This window comes from Uloborus diversus, chromosome 6, assembly GCF_026930045.1.
Source record: "Uloborus diversus isolate 005 chromosome 6, Udiv.v.3.1, whole genome shotgun sequence".
In the NCBI taxonomy this organism is placed as follows: Eukaryota; Metazoa; Arthropoda; class Arachnida; order Araneae; family Uloboridae; genus Uloborus; species Uloborus diversus.
The window spans coordinates 81896681-81914981 of NC_072736.1; the positions used below are offsets into that span (position 1 = coordinate 81896681).

General features: G+C 34.0%; 1 protein-coding gene across 2 annotated transcripts in view; it reads left to right on the forward strand.

The window, feature by feature from the left end:
* LOC129224019 (cyclin-dependent kinase 10-like) overlaps positions 1-18301 on the forward strand; it is a 63143-nt gene that overhangs the window by 27140 nt on the left and 17702 nt on the right. For both annotated transcript variants that reach the window (XM_054858415.1, XM_054858414.1), the window contains 3 exons: positions 1177-1244; positions 4952-5004; positions 6289-6352. In XM_054858415.1, the coding sequence (XP_054714390.1) occupies positions 1177-1244; positions 4952-5004; positions 6289-6352 (185 nt within the window). The remainder of the gene's footprint in view (positions 1-1176; positions 1245-4951; positions 5005-6288; positions 6353-18301) is intronic.

Here is an 18301-nt window from a genome sequence, read left to right on the forward strand (position 1 = left end):
GCGGACACCTCCCAATAACGGACAAAACTTCTAGTCCCTTGACTGTCCGCTATTCGGAGGTTTCACTGTATATACTTTCGATATTAGTGTATATCTATATAAAATTTAGAAGATGGGAATGTACAATAGAATCTTGTTATTCCAGACTAATAGGGTCCAGGTCGTCTGAATTAATGAATGTACAGATTAAACAAAATAACCTCTAAATTGAGCCAAAATTCATATTAAAAAAAAAAAAAACTGTATTTTGAATTCAAGATAATGAAATATAAAACTGCTAGGGAAAAAATAAAAATTACAAAAATACAAAATACAACTGACCAAAATATATCTACTGCCGTAACTTATCTTTTATTTACACATTATGTACATTTAAATGACTTTCCTGACTAAGCTAGGTCCAGTTAACTGGATCTATATTAATGAGGGTTTACTGTATGTAGAACTTACTCTTTGGTTGCTGCAAAATATTATATGACTAGAAAGTCGCCGGTCAAGGTATGACGGGTGAAAATTGCTTCTACATTTGAACGAAGCCATTGCTGTTTGGCGATATTTTGATAGTTGAAATTGTAACACTCATTCCAGTGGATTAACCCTAAACTCCAGTAGGTAGCTGTTGTTAATGACCATTTTTTCCTTTCTTCATTCCCCTGAAATGACACTCTTATCAGTAAAAAAATTAAGTTACAGGATCGAGTTCAGCCTTGTCAAAACAAAGCATTTCCCTGTATGTTAAACATTACCAAAACATATTATCACATTATCATGCCGTGACGCGAGTTTTATTGTTGAAACACACAGGTTACTCTATCATCGGCTATTACACATAAGAAGATTTGAAAAGCTCAATAATACTGGTTATGCTGTTACAAAAAAAAATATATATATATATTTAATTAAAGATTTTTAACAGTTTTGCATGATATTTATGACATCACATTTTAAATTATGGTTCAAACTTTTGAAACTGTCATGCATTAAAAACTTAGCAATCATGAATGCGTTTTAAATTTATAATGCATAAATACAAGGACAAAATTTTAAAATATGCTGTACTGAATTTTGTAATCTTGCTATGCTATCTTTTTCTGTTTTATTTTTAAGTACTGGATTGATTTACTAAACCCATTAAAATTCAATGATAACAAGTGGTTTTAATTTTCATATTTCTAGATAAAATGCATCATGTCTCAATTATTCAAGGGCTTAGACTACATTCATAAACATTTTGTCATACACAGGTAACTACATTTTATTCACTAAAGTCGATACAGTCAAATCTACTTAACATGAGAGCTAAAGGTGACGATATTTGCTTGTTATAACCGAGTGAACGTATAAAACGATGAGTATGTAAAAAAATTGTAAAAATTCATGCATGAATACTTTGTAACATTTTTTTTTTTAATTTCAAAACAGTAGCATTAGCATTAGCAGTTCAGAGACCCTCTTTCAATATAGTACCAAAGAAGTTGGTTGATTTGCTTTCAACAGTCTTTTTGTCTCTTTCATATGTGATTGTTTTTCAAAAAATACTCATAGTCCGAAAACTCATTTGCACCAATGGCTTTGAAAAGTTTAGAGCTTGTCTACTCATTCAAAGCCATTAACTATGTTGAAGGTAATTCTGGCAAAAATTCTTCATTGTATTGTTATCCTTCTTGCTTTTATCATCTTTTTTTTTATCTGCTTAAGCTTAAGTTTAAGCCAAGGCCGTATCCAGAAATTTTTTCGGGAGGGGCCCGGATTAGCACATTGCCCTAACACACACACACACATATAGTATATATAGACACACCAAACGCATAAAAATGTTAACATAGAAGCCTTTTTGTCTCTATTTTTAATAATTTCACTGCTTGGACTGTTGTTATTTTAATTCTTATTATTTTTCTTATTCACCTTGTAGTGGTAAGTATAACAAGAGAGTGTCCCTTTAAATCGGATGTAGAACATCCATAATTTCAGGGGGTCGGGGGGGGGGGGTTTCCCCCGAGAAGTTTCCGAAAAAAAATCTGTATTTTGCAGCCTTATATTAGGTAATTGAGACTACAAAAATATTAAGAAAAAAAAAGGCAAACAAAGTCTTTTAAAAGTTATACATTCTTTTACAAATCAAGATCAAACAAAATAAAAACTGCTTGCTCGACAAATCATGGAACTTCATGGACAGAGAGGAAAAACGAGAGAGGAGAAAAGAGAAGCACTTCATCATCTGCTCATATCGGCTTTTAGTGAAGTTTGTTTTTGATCACTCCCCCTACCCCCATTTTTTTTTTCATTAAATGCCCTACAGTATGAAAATTGTACAAAATAGTTTAAAAGAAATGGTGTAGATATTTAGAAAATAAGAACGGAAGAGTAATATTCTGGCCATTTGGACAATTCCTACTTTATTTTCTTGATAAGATACAAAATTGAAGCACTTTTCAAGGAATTTCAAAAACTTAAATAATTTTCAAAGACTCTCGAACAGTTGAAATTATTTGAAGCTCTTTATTTACACTTTTCAGAAGTTGATTGCACAATCTTACAAAATGATTATAACTTTGTAAGACACACCCGTTTTAAGTTAAAAATAAATGCAACGAAATATTTCTCGAAACAAACTTTTTTTTTTCAATCACAAGTAGTGCAGAAAATGAAAGAGAGTAGAGTAAGTGTTATTTTTTTTTCTCATACTAAAGGTATTAACAGTATGCAGTAGAAGTAAGAAAAAAAAACAAGCAATAACAAAAGAATTTCCATGATACTGAATTTGGCATTAAATAAATGCAAGACAAGAAACATATCAGTCACAAAAATGATCTTGAAAATTATGCTACAAAAACGCGAGAATCGTGATTTTTGCATTTTTTACTCAGGATGTATCGAGGAGCTGAATTTGGCACATCTTGGTAACAAAATACTCGCCTAATCGGAAACTAGGGGCCCAGCCTTTGGGGAGTCCCCGACTCGAATCAGTACAGTGCAAGTTTTATAACAGTTTTAGGGGGAGGAGGGCAGGGTCGTGCACAGAGGGGAGAAGGGACACCTGTTGGCCCGGGCCCGAGCTTAAATGGGGCCCAATATTTTAAAACCTAAGGTTGAAAATATGGGTAAACAATATGGAGAGGGCCCAAAAAAAGCATTTGTGACAGTCAAAAAATTTCTGTGCACACCCCTGGAGGAGGAAGTGCACAGAAGTCAGTTTGGTAGACTTGAAAAATCTACAGAACTGACAAAGGGCCTGCCTTAACCCTGGACTGCCCTGAATTGAATTCGGAAGGAGAGGCTTGTCAGCCCCCCCTCTGGATACGGCCCTGGTTTAAGCTATACTATCCTCGGAAATATATCTCGGAAGTGATAACATTTGCGCCACAATATATATTATTTTCAAATGTTCCTATTCTCTACAAGTTTTAAAAAAATAGGTGATCATCATTTACTCTGAAGATGTATGAATCATCACTAACTTTCTGTTGATTTTGTAATCTTAAAGGAATTTTTCCTTGAAAGGTTGAGCTAAGCTGAAAGTCAAGAGAAATTTTATAAAACGTAAAGCATTGCTCGCCTTAAGCGGGTGTTAAAAGTGAGTTATACTCCTGTAGACTTAACATTTTACCAATCAAGTGTTTCTGATTTCCTCGTCAAATCGAGGTTCTCGTAGATTGCAGTAAGAAGAAAGTTGATCAATTTCTGCCATTTTGAAACTTTTTTTACAAAACCATTTGATTACAATTCAGTAGCGATATTAATAATGTTGATGTCTGACTCGATTTCTCAGCTAGCAGAATGAGAAAGAAAGGAAACGCAAGAAACGAAGTGCACGTAAAGTTAAATAAGATAATTTGTTTAGTTTATTTCAGTTCAGTTCATTCTCATGAGAGCTTGGTTAGACTGATTTTGATATGTATAGAAACTAGCAGTTTGTTATTTTATTTATTTTAAGTTGCATTTTGCCAATTTATTTTCTCTTTAACTATGAAACACTTTGAAAAAACTCGAAATTTAGAATTTTATGTGCATGCTAGAATTTTTACATTTGATTCATATTGTTATCGTTTGTCATTTATTTTGAAAAATAAAGCGACCATTGATCACTAATGGCAAAATTGATTCATGTTGTGGCTTTGAATGGACTTATTCAAGCAAAATACTCTCTGTGAAGAGGATTTTTTATCTTTCAGTTGATAATTTTGTACAGGTTAAAATATTTAAGTTTTTCATTTTTAAAATTAATTGTTTAATTTAGTATATGAGCTATCCTAAATTTAGGACTATTTTTTCAATTACTCATTTTTGTATGAATGAAGTAGAACTAAATTCAGTTTAGCAAAGAGTTATGAGTAAAAAAAGCTTTAAAAAAGGTTTGAGCCTATAATTTTGTTTACCAGTCTATTCTTTTGTTTTATTTTTAAAAAAACAAATTCTTTTACACCTTTGAATAACTTGGAATTTAATATTTAAAAATGTTCAGAGAAATGTTGCTTTATATTTTTAAAAATTAATGTATCACTCAGAGGTGAATTGGTGCCAGAACGCAACGTAACTCTGTTCTAGTAGTTTTTCTGGGAAAATATCTTCCTTCCATATAAAATGTTTCATTTAATTTTGTATTGATTTTCATTTTTACTACAACTTTTTTTTAAAAAAAAAATATTAAACATACTACTATTAAGATTGGCAATATGGCTAAAAAGCAAGGGGTTCTTGTGGGCTTGGTTGCTAAAAATTGACAGCCCTCTTGTTGCATTTCTGTCAGGAGTGGACTATATGTCATTGGTATTCATAAATTATCTAGTACTGGAAAATTACGAATTCACCCTGATGTTTATATATATATGTATATATTTATATTATATTATATTATTTTATATGAATAACTTATGGACAGTAATAATGTCACTTTTTTTTGTGGAAAGGCCAATTTAATGCTAACTTCTTTTAATAAAATTGTGTTCTCTAGGGACTTGAACCCAACAAATATATTGTTCACACAAGGTGGTATTCTAAAAATCTGTAAGTATTTTTTTTATTATTATTAATGAAGTTAAGTACTTATATGTCTAAAATCAAGCAGTATGTTTGTTTGTGTTACAATTAACAATCATGTGGTAAAAATATTTGTGTAGTATTAATAAATTTCTTCTTTTTTGCATTACAATACAATAAATTTTTAAAGGAAACCAGGCTAAAATTTAAGATTTCAGCTTTTTTAAAGAGCAAAAAAAGTTGTCAGATGTTAATTTCATTCTGATTTGTGGTCTGCTTGTTTGATGAACTAAGCTCAATTTTTTATGTAGTGCTCTGCAATTTGATGCATACTCATACTTTAGATACCAATAACTCAGAGAGTAAATTAGATTTTGTTTTAGAATTTTGCTCTTATTTATTTGATGTCCTGTCAGGCAAATCTTTTTCTAACACAAGTAAAAAAATCTCTTGTTAACAATGTCTTTCGCTTAATTTTTTTAGGTATCTGAAAACTTTTGGATGCTTAAAAAAATGTATGATACATATTTAAAACAAAAGCACATTTAACTTTTTATAATAGCTAATGTTACCAATATCAGGAAAAAGGTTAAACAGAATTATTGATTTGAATGCAACATCTGTCGTCGTCTTTCAACGATAATTTAGCTTTACATATTGGTATTTGAAACTTCAAATTGTATGTATGCAGCAGACAAGTCAAGTCCCAGGCAATTTCTATTCTTATTTTTAATAAAATTTATTGTTATAAGCAACTGTTTGTAATTAATTGTAAGTTGATTCAAACATTGTTAAAGGATCTCTTGCTAACTTTTTCATTGATCTTAGGAAGTTAGGCAAAAAGTTGCATTCTGTTTAAATATTTTCAGCTTTTGTTGATATATATTCATCACACTTATCTAGATCTTGCAAATTTCTTTCTAAGTTTACTATTCAAAAGTTGAATTAAACATTAAAACAAGGAATGGCTCACATGTTGTCTGAAATAGCTTTGTGTTTCACTATATGACTTGCAGATCATTGGTTTGCCATCTCTGTTTTCAGGTATCTTCAGGGGAAAAAAATCATGGATTTTTTTCAAGTTGTCCGTTAAGGAAAATTCTTTAAACTGTACTATTTGATTTAAAAAAAACATTTTTTAGAGTTGGTAACTGTCTTATTAATAAGTAAGACATTGTGCTTTTCAAAATAAACAAGACATTGTTTAATTTTGGGAGTTTAATTTCTTTATTTTCAGCTGCTAAATGTATTTTCTAAGTCTTGTGATCTTTCGAATTTATAAATAGTAGTTATATTGTTTAACTTTTTCAGCTGATTTTGGATGCTCTTGTAAGGCATCTTCTGGCGATCTCAGTCCTCATGTTGTCTCCAGATGGTAAGCGGAGTTTAAGCATTAGTTAATTATTTATGTACTTTCTGACCAGTATTAAAGTTTCAATTTCTACAAATTTCTGCTGAGCCTATGTTCCTTTCTTTACTCTAATTTCACCAGAAATCGTCTAAAATAGCATTTTTAAAGCTGCAAGTTTCAAAAATTTGTTGAGCCCCCCCCCCCTTCCCTCTTTTTCTCCATTGGCAGGCGTGGCCACCTAAGGGGGGGGGGGGGGGGGGGGGTCATGGCGCAGACTGTACCATTGAAATTTTTAGGAGGGTTGTTTTGAGGGGTATTTTTCTCATTGGGGGGGGGGGGGGGGGGTACTCTTGCTTTTGGAGAGGAATCTTCGCGATATTAAGGGGTTTGCGCCCTTGACCTTGGAGGGGGTTGAGGTGAGCACCCCTGCCATTTGTTGAGGGTTTTTTTTCTTCTTCTAAACATTGATCCAAACAAATGCTTACTTTGCCTTTTTTAAGAACTTGTTCTTTATCCTGACCATTGAGACGAAATGAAAGGTGGAGAGAGTGAAGCCTTTTGTTCTTGAAGCAAATATCCCAATTCACATGAAGCATTTGAAGTAAAGTATTGGATGAAATCAGGTCTCTTTCATTAATTCAGGGCTCGCATTCCCCCTAAAATTCCTGAAATTCCTAAATATTTTCACAACTCCTAAAATTCCTAAAATTATACTAAAATTTTGTTGGTGTTCCTAAAAAAACATAAAAACTGCCATTTGCTGACCGAAATAAGTCTTCCGCACTTCTTCTGACGCATGATTCCAAACCCGCTTCCGGAAGGTAACTTGTTTTTCGCCGTTCCGTGATTAGAGAGCTTTCCTGCGCACGGAACATGTCTGCTGGCCATGGGAGACGCATCGCTCGTTGCTGCCGGGAAGCATTTAAGCATACGGTACTAGAGTTTGGACATGTGAATAACACGCGCTCTTCATTAGTCGAATCGTCTGTCAATCAAATGCCTTTCGCGCTGCCGCCGCTGAAATGCGCGCCATGTTGTTCTGAGATGGCCGATATGGATTCACTCTCGTTCTCCATGAAAATAAAAAGCGAATATCTATCTGCTAAGTTTCACAATATTATTGTAGAAAATGATGAAAAGATCTTAATAAGAAGCAACGTCACGTCCACGGTGGACATAGATACTTGAGTCCAAGAATTTGGAAAGAAAACAAATACTAAGTGGAACACGAAAAATTCATGCCCATCAGGTCAAAAGTGCGTTTGCTGGTAAGTTTATTTAAGATCAAATTTGCCTTTTGATGATCAGTTTTTCAAGGACTTAGAACTGTTTCACCTTGGGAAGTCTTATGATTGCTCCAACAGTGTTCATACAATTACACGAATTGCTCGTTATTTAAACTTTTCGAATGATTTCATTGATAATGTTCGAGAAGAGAGGAAACTTTTCATATTTGATGTTACTGCTCGTGAAAATCTATCTGAAGTAACACGAGTAGATGGATATTGGAGACAATTATTTCTTCTGAAAGATACTGGCAATCGGCTAAAATAAGAAAAAACTGAAGTAATCAAAACTGTTATAATTTTGCCACATGGGAATGGGGACCCTGAGAGGGGTGTTTCATTCAATAAAGCTATGATAAATGTGAATCACAGTGAACATACTATTGTATCACTCAGATAAGTGAAAAATACTATTCGAAGTTATGGAGGCGGAGGGGTACTGAATGTACCTATCACTTTAACATTACTAAAAGTAGTGAAAGATTTGCATAAATCATACCAGGAGTATATTAACAGATTGAAAGAAGAAGAGGAGAAGCTTAAAAAAGAAAAGGAACAAATGACAAAGGAAAAACTTGAAAAAGAAGAAACTAAAAAGAGGAAAAATTATCTTGATTTACAGATGAGTGAAAATAACAAAAAGATCAATGAGTTGAAGGAGAATAAAGAATTAGCTTTAGGCCTGATAAAAGAGGGAACAGAGAGACTGAAGAATGCTACAGTAACTCAAAATATTGTACAAATGACAGTTGCTCAGAACCTAATTCTTGAAGGCACTAGTCAGTTACAAAAATTAGAATCAGTGTTATCTATCTTTGAAACTGACAAAAACTGACAAGAACAAATTTTGAAAAAAGACTAAAGATAAAATAGAAGTTTTAATCAGTGTAATGTAACCCCAAAATTGCTTTCAAAAACATTATTGGATGAATTAAATGTGTGGTCAGATCTGTTTTTTTCATAGCAGATTATGTTTTTTTTTTTTTTTTTTTTTGATGAGATGCAAATAAAAATTTTTAATTCACCATTATAAAATGTAAAAGTTTTTTTTGTGGCTTTTTCTTTAAAATTTACTATAGAATCATATTCGAGTTAAACACTAGTTTTAAGAAGGTATGTAGAAAATTTGTTGCATTAAAATGTAGTTATACTTAATATCATTGATTTAGTTTAAAAATAGTTTACCTTAATATGTGATGTAAATTGGTTAAAAAATTATTTTGCTTTTTTGTTACGGAAGTAATTGAAGTAATTTATGCATGCTATGAGATATCATTTGTTTAAGTTTGGTTGTTATTTAATAAACTATGGTCAGGCTGCTTGTTTAAAAGAGATTGTTACTTAAAATGACCCTAAAATGACCCTAAAATTTTGTCAAAAAGTTCCTAAAATTCCCCTAAAATTTTAGAAAAGTCTACTCTGAGCCCTGTTAATTTTGCACAAACATGTTGCTCATTCATCGTAGTCCAACCACGTTACTTGGGACCTTTGCCTCAGCTTTTTCTAAGCCAATCATTGAACTTGCTCCATCTTTAGTTACTAATTCCTGTTCTAAGGTCGTGGCACTGGATTATTGACAAATTATATAGAAATTGGATTATAGTAGGGTATGCAAGGCAAAAGGTAACCCATCAAAAAATACTTCTATTGCTTGTAATAGAATTTCTTCCACCAATCTTAAAATTTGAAGCTTTGAACTATGACAGTTAATTGCCTGCTCAACGTCTTTGCTTTCATCCACTTCAATATGATGTGAAAACAAGGATATTTTATCATTTCTACAAACTATACATTTGCTTAAGTATGCATTCTTAAAACTTGATTCCTTCTTGTTTGAAAGGATTGCGGATTTGATCAGTAAATCTGCAGAAATGCATTTGAGGGAGGCCCACGAGATGTATTAAAATTTTTTATGCTTGCGAACATCAGTGCCAAATGTGAGTCATAAGTCCAACTGGATCCAAATTTAGAAACTAGTTAAAAATCATGTGGGCAGGGACGGACTGGCCAGGTCGGCTAGTCGGGGATCCCCGACTGGGCTAACCTCCGAGTGGGCCACTTCAAGCAGTTTTTTATTGAACTTAATACATTTAAATTCACACCTAAAATTTTTTAAAGTGTCATAATAATAATAATAAAAACACATGTAATTCGTCTGCGCTATATGTGAAAGAAGCGTTTGGAAACAGGTTTTTTTTCCCGTCATCCTAAACAGAGACCAATATAAATAGCCGAAGTTCACACGTGCGAATGCTTTCCTCTCTTACCAACTTTCTCTCTAGTTTTTAGATCTCTGGGAGCAATGGCTTCCATATTGAGGAAATGGGAGTGGGCCAGATAAATTGGGGTTGGACGCGGCCTGAAAAAGGGCCCGGACAAAAAAAAAGAGTTAAAAACTTGTATGTCTGTTAACAAAAATTGAAGGGGCCTGCACAAAGCCGCTCTGGCCCTGCTATAAATGTGTGGGCCATTCTTTGGACACTTTGGGGTGTTGATGCATGAGAAGGGGCATGCACGGGGGGGGGGGGGGAGTAGAAGGGACACCTGTTATCCCGGTTCAGAGCCTGAAGGAGGTCATATATTTTTTTAATGAGGGGTGAAATATATGTAGGGACGTAGGGGTAAACCATATAGAGAGGGGGAGGGCGTAAAACTTATTTGTGACGGCCTCTAAAATTTCTGTGCACGTCCCTGGTTATTCACTGCTTGTGACAGATTCAACTAAATGCTGTCAGTTGGCAAAATATTTCATTGGTCTATTGTAACTTATCGCTGTACGAGTATTTTCTTCTCAGAATCGCGTATGGGAGAGCAAATCTAGACTACGATAAACTGAATCTGAAACAGGACAAAATTTCGACTTAGAAGAGCGAGCTCCTGAACATAGGCAGATTGAAATCGAGGGGGGGGGGGCAAGGTTTTTTTTCTTTTGAGCAACATTAGTTGTAATCAGGCTCGGATTTAACTTAACGGTGTACCTAAAGTATTTCAGGTATGAAGTCTCTTTGTAGTCCTGAAGTCACCAACGAGTCTTAAGTCTACAATGGAGAACTTTAATGCAAGAACCAGTTTAGTGCAAAAATTTTTTTTTTAAATACACTTTGGGTGTGGAGAATAGAGAAGTTCCGATTGCTACAACAACGGAACACAAATGTAAGCTCAAACCTCTACTTTCTAGTAAGTAATGTGGGAAAGATATTAGCCCTTCTACCGAGCACTGATGTTATTTGTTGATCTTACCAAAAATGAGTGAGTCTGGACGTAGCTGGTTCTTGCATCAAGGCCTTTAATTGTGTTTTTCAGATTTAAACATCGAAAAATTGTTGGATGGGAAGGTATGATTGAAACTAACTCTTGCCCAAACAACGTAATATATTTAGCAGAGTGAAATTGGAGTTCGTGAATCAGTATAATTGAAGACGAATAGCTCATTAAACATCAATTAATTTATTAAAAGATAAAAAACAAAGTATATGGCTTTGACAAAAAGTAAATAAGGATAAGTATATCATTATTGCAAATACCCCGTTGACCTAGACTAATAAGTATTATCAATTGACCCGACTATCGTTCATGAAGAACGAAGTCTTCAATGGACAAACGTCATACTACTTCAATTAAACAAAAAAAAAAGGCTAACAGCCTAAGCTTGCTGAACAGACAGCAAGGTGGCTTGCCTGACATGAGCCAACGCGTCTAGGCTGTGCAAGAAGTGAGAGCGAGATCAACTGATAACCGCTTTGCTTATATTCAGAATCTCATTAGCATATCTTCACTTCAATGCTACCTGATCGTGATCTTCAGTGGCCAAGCCCGAAGCGTGTGTACGTGACGTCACATGTTCAAGAAGAATCGACGTTAAATTAGTCACGTCATGGGCAACGCCCACTACACGTGCCGTTGTCTATTCCAAGACTATTACGTCACGGATTCTAGCGTTCGTTAAGGAACAATGATATGAAAACTGCAAATATGTAAAATGTTATCTAACATACAAAATGATAATAAACCTTCACTTATGATTGACATACTATGTCTATTAAGGCCTCCCCATTATCATTTCGATAATCTAAAAAAATTTGAAAACTATAATATTAAACAATCTTTAAAAATTTAGCCATATCCTTTTACAAAACACAATAACAATGTTAATAGAACAACAATTATTAGAACACTTAGTTCAACATTAACAAAAAGGAATTCCGGAGATCCGTAACGTCCGAGAAACACAACATCAAAAAAACAGTTCATGTTCGAGGAAAGTTCATCTTGTTAAATCAATTTAAATTTCTTCTCAATTGAAAGTTCCTTGTACACATTTGTCTGAAAAACATGAAAAAAAATACACAAGTAACTGTTCAAATCAGCATACGTAATACATTATAAAAAAAAAAACTCTAGGATTTCTAATGATCAATGATAAAATTCACTTTTTGAAAAAAAAAATTGATATACTATGTTTGAGTTCTATTTTAAACTTCTCATAAAGCATTCTGCATCGCTAAGAGAAACTCAAACATTTTTTTTTTTTTGAAATTATCATAAACTTTTGGTCCTTTAAAAATTTGACCCTTAAAGTTGTGACCATTTAAAATTCCAGTTTTAATATTTTTATACTTGTTAGGTAAAAAAATTAAATATTTCGAAAAAGTAATTTTAACAATTTTACAATTTTTCCCGTTCAAAAATTAATTAACCCTAATCACTTCATCAATTACCCCACTGGAAAACGATCTAGTGGCTTTTACTTGACTTTTAACGAAGATAACAATCAATCAAATTGTTCACCTTGTAAGAGATTTAACATGAAAAATATCATATGATGTAAGTGCAAATACGAATAGTCAAGAGTTACAAAAAACATTTTCAAAATTTGGGGAAAAAAAATTTCTTAAAAACAATGTTATTTTTGTTCACAATAAATATTTTCAATAAATGTTTGCAATTCAAAACGGATTTGAGATTTCGTGAAAATATCTGCCAAATTTTCCTTACTTCGAATATATTTAATGTCAAAAACATTTTTACAAACTAGATCTCTAATAAAAAATAGTTTCACATCTATGTGTTTGCTTCTATGGTTTTCAATAGGTGAATTTACAAAATCAATTGATGCTTGATTGTCAACAAAAAGAATAGATTTAAATTTAGATCTTTTGATTACTTTATTTTCGATGCATTCATCTAATACCCTATCAAACCACATCAATTCCTTAGCGGATTCTGTCATTGCAACAAATTCAGCCTCCATAGTGGATAAGCTTACACTTTTCTGTTTAAATGTACGCCATTCAATCGGCGATTTGTCTAGAAAAACAATTTGTCCGCCTAAGGATGTGCGATCGTCTCGATTTGACGCGAAGTCAGAATCCGAGAAAGTAATCAATTGAATTTTGCTGCATTGTAACTTTAGTTTTAAATCTCTCGTTTTCCAAACATATCCGAGTAATTTAACAAGGCCATTCCAATGAATTATACCAGGATTTGATTGGAATTGACTAAAAATATTTACTGCATATGCGATGTCTGGACGAGTTCTATTTGCTACAAATGCTAAGCAACCTACTAAATTTCTATACGGATATTTTGTCATTTCTTTTACTTCATCATCAGTTTTAGGACAATCAACATTTGAATAAATGACTCCTTTGCTAATGGGTAAAGATGCTACAGGAATGTTAAAATTTTCGAAACGTTCATAAATTTCCTGAATATATTCCAATTGACTTAAACACAAATCATTTTCTTCGTTTAAGAAATCTACCCCTAGCAATTTGCGTGTTTTTCCTAATACTTTTAGATCGAAGTATTCATTCAACATGTTGATTGCGCTTTTTATATAACATTCATTTTTACCAAATAAAACAATGTCGTCGACATAAAGAAGTAAAATTACATATTCATTGAAATAAACACAATTACAACTTGAAAATTTAGAAAAACCAATTTTACACAAAACTTTTTCGATTTCATAATACCATAAACGGCCACTTTGATGTAAGCCGTATATAGCCCTTTTGAGTTTACAGTATAAATGTTCTTTACCTTTAATTTCAAAACCTGGAGGTTGTGTCATAAATATGGTTTCCTCTAAAGGTGCATACAAATACGCGCATTTAATATCACATTGAACATGCATCCATTTTTCACATACTACCAATAGTGCGAAAAAAAATCTAATTATGCCGAATTGGACCACCGGAGAGTAGGTCTCCCAAAAATTTAGGCCCCTGATCTGAGTATGACCTTGAGCACATAATCTACTTTTGAAACGTACTACCTGGCCTTCCTCATTTTTCTTTACCGAATAAACCCATCTCGATCCTATTGGTACCGTATTTTCAGGCAATTCAGACAATTTCCACACCTCGCGATTTAACATCACGTCATATTCCTCTTTCATTGATGCCTTCCATTGATCCCATTCTTTTGATTTTAATGCCTGTTTGTAAGTACTCGGAACTTTAATATCCTCCGCTAGTCATGAAGAATTCAAATCTACCTTTGGTCTATTAGCGGAAATTTCACCTTCAAATAGGTCCTTACCTACGAAACTAAACATATTTGGATCATACGCGATATTATGTTTATTGCAATATTTGTGAACATCATGCATGGATCTTAATCTGGTATTTTTCCCTTTCTCAAAAAATAAATATCATTCCTAGAACTATCCGTCCTGGGTCTAACTTTTCTAACCCAAGTTACACTTTTTAAAGGTTTACTTTTCCCGTCAACTTCGCTTTCTGATTCTGATTGTAATTCGCTTTGACTAGTTTCCCCCTCCTCACTGAAAACAGATTCTTCTGCCGTCTCGTCAAGGTCAGAACTTTCGACTTGAGTGAGAGCCAATTTGGGGTAACTTTTTCTTTCTCTTTTACGCTCGCGAATTCATCTTTGTAGAAAGTGTTTTCTTTGAAGGACACGTCTATGGATTCTATAATTTTATTGAGTTCAGGAACAAAAATACGATATCCTTTTCGTTTAAAAGCATAACCGACCAACACTCCTTTTTGAGCTTTTGCATCGAGTTTATTTCTTAAATTCTTTTGTATAGCTACGAATACAACTGTGCCAAATGCTCTTAAATGACGAGCCGAAGGTTTTCTGCCTCCGTACAGTTCAAAAGGTGTCTTTTTCTGGTTTTTGTGGCAGACGCGATTCCACGTATAGACAAAATATAACATGGCTTCAGGCCAGAAATTTTGTGGTAATCCGCTTTCTTGAAGTATTACGCGAGTTGCGTTAGCTACCACCCTGTTAAAGACTTCCGCTACTCCATTTTGCATCGGAGTAAATGGTACAGTTAATTCGTGCTTTATGCCCTTTTCTTTACAAAAATCATCAAACTCATTGTTTACAAACTCAGACCCATTATCTGTTCTTACAAATTTTACATTTTTACCAATAAAGTTTTCTGCTCTTAAAATATGGTACTTCAAAATTTCAGGAACTAGGCTTTTATTACAAATTGGATAAAGTGAACATCTCCGAGAAAATCATCGATTATGGATAAATAATATCTTTCTCCATTCCTTCCCTTGACACTATATGGTCCCCAAACGTCAGCGTGAAGGAGTTCAATCGGTCGTTTCGACCGAATATTATCTATAGACTTAAAACTAACGCGTTTGAACTTTCCGATTTTACAATTGTCACAATTTAGTTTTATACTTTTAAATTTGGGTAAACCATTAACGGATTTTAAATCACCGGTTTGTCTGATAGAATCTACGTTCACATGAGCAAATCGCTTATGCCAAGTTTCCAAATCTACTGAATTATTTTCAGGAATGGGATTCTTATCTACATGATTACTCTCAGAGATTTCATTATCCACAGTTTCAACAATATACATGCCATTTTCAAGTTTTGCTTTAAAAATTGGACCCTTTTGGCTAGATACCTCCACGAAACCTCCTCCCCCTACAAATTTTGCACCACCCTGGTCAAATTTAGTACCAGATAAAATATTACGACGTAATTGGGGAGAATACAATACATTTTGTAAAATTACAGTTTTTTCACCAAAATTAACTTTAACATCTCCTTTTCCGACAATTGGAAAGGTTTTCTCCTTTACTGCTACCGCCATACGAACATCCCGAACTTTCTCAAAATTCACGAACCAGTCCTTTCTAAAGGAAAAATGATGAGAGGCGGCTGTATCAAAGGTAAATAGGTTCCTAGATCGCCCTGTGCCTGAATGACTTAAATTAGCTTCAGAGACAAAATATAATTCGTACTCACGTCTGTCGTTGGAAAATGACCGTCTCCGTCCTTTGGAATTCCATCGGCGACCTCGACTTCGGTTTCTACTTCGGTTCCATCTATTGGGTCTGTCACTCCTCTGCTGGGGTGAGACTGGTGAGACTTCTCGGGGATAACCTCGTTGAGTCGTTTGGTGGTTCCGTGGCGGATGACACTTTTTCCGGTTTGGGCATACACGCTTAATGTGGCCCTGTTCGCCACACGAGTGGCAGATAATCTTTGTCATATAAGCATATGAATTGGCTTCTTTCTCCATATTAAGGTTCTGGCGACCCTCTTCTACTATCAGATCAATGACAACCTTATCGAATCTAAACTCAGGTGCAGGACGTGTGAGAATGTTCTGGACAATATTGTCATATGATCTAGGTAAATTTTGGAGAAGGTGAAACGTCAGGTAATCCTCGGGAAACTCTGGATTAGCTGATTTTATGTTATCAAAAATTCGTTGAAGGCGAGCGGCGAATAAATTTAATTTTTCGCCCTTTTCAAGATGGCACTGATTTAATTGATTAAAATTTTGCATTTGAACACATCGATTATTAGGGAAGAAATGATCCCTTAATTTCTTCCATGATTCCGCAGGATCTTCTATATTTTCAATGATTTTCTTTAAACTTTGGTTGATATTTAAAAAAATAATTGACAGCGCGGCTCTTCTTCGTATTTCGTAATCGCGAACATCTCTAGCGGTGATTTCGGCTTCTTTGCTGATAACGGGCACTTTTTCCGATCCATCTACAATGGACCACGCATTCCTGTCCATAAGAAGGAATTTTGCATTTATTGCCCATTCCGTATAATTTTCATTCGTAAGTGGCTCTATGGTAACCCCAGAAGTAGCCATTATAAATCTTGACTTTTAAATTCGCATGCGCGATAAAAATAGTCTTGGATGAAAAAAACCTACAGTTCCATTAGGTAGAAAAAGAGTTCACTTCCAAAAAATTGCCGCTTCAAATATCAACTAGTGTAGCTTTTCCACAAACATCCGAGATCTCTATGAAATTTCGTAATTTGACTGAAGAACATCGGTAAAGGAAACGACTAACACCATTTTCTTACACATCGCTTGTTACGGCCTCCCCGAATAAAACTTTCTTGCACAGCGGTATTTGCTCGAAAAAAAAATAATAAAATTTTATTCTCAAAAAAATTTACAACTGATTCACTTTCAGAGAACTCTACAGGGGAAAGGCAATCTGGGCCCTTAACCCCTTGTTGGATGGGAAGGTATGATTGAAACTAACTCTTGCCCAAACAACGTAATATATTTAGCAGAGTGAAATTGGAGTTCGTGAATCAGTATAATTGAAGACGAATAGCTCATTAAACATCAATTAATTTATTAAAAGATAAAAAACAAAGTATATGGCTTTGACAAAAAGTAAATAAGGATAAGTATATCATTATTGCAAATACCCCGTTGACCTAGACTAATAAGTATTATCAATTGACCCGACTATCGTTCATGAAGAACGAAGTCTTCAATGGACAAACGTCATACTACTTCAATTAAACAAAAAAAAAAGGCTAACAGCCTAAGCTTGCTGAACAGACAGCAAGGTGGCTTGCCTGACATGAGCCAACGCGTCTAGGCTGTGCAAGAAGTGAGAGCGAGATCAACTGATAACCGCTTTGCTTATATTCAGAATCTCATTAGCATATCTTCACTTCAATGCTACCTGATCGTGATCTTCAGTGGCCAAGCCCGAAGCGTGTGTACGTGACGTCACATGTTCAAGAAGAATCGACGTTAAATTAGTCACGTCATGGGCAACGCCCACTACACGTGCCGTTGTCTATTCCAAGACTATTACGTCACGGATTCTAGCGTTCGTTAAGGAACAATGATATGAAAACTGCAAATATGTAAAATGTTATCTAACATACAAAATGATAATAAACCTTCACTTATGATTGACATACTATGTCTATCAAAAATTGCTAGACAAAGTCTTCAAACCTTCGCCATTTCCTTAAAGTTACTAAAGATAGTTTAAAATTTCATATTTTGAAATTTTCGTGAGAGAGCTCCATAACTCTTTTATCTGCACTATAGCATAAAATTTAGAGCTCAAAATATTTATAGCTTCAAATTTAAAATTTCAGTTTCAGAAAAAAAATGCCCAGAGGGAACGCGTGTTCCCCCCAGACCAAAAAAGGGGTAGTGCGCTTTCAGATAAAAGGGTACTTTTTAAGAGAAGTTTTGCAGAACACAAAATGTGCTTCTTTTATTTTTTAGGTTTCTAGGTACATACAAAGTTCATGCGTTTTCAACGGTAATTACTTTTAAAATATTGAAAAAAATTTTTGTGTTTAATTTTAAAGATAATGCAAAAAACATTCAGATATATTCTAATCAGATTCTTGTGGATAAGTGATTGAAACGAGAGAGTGACGTTTCAAGGACAGG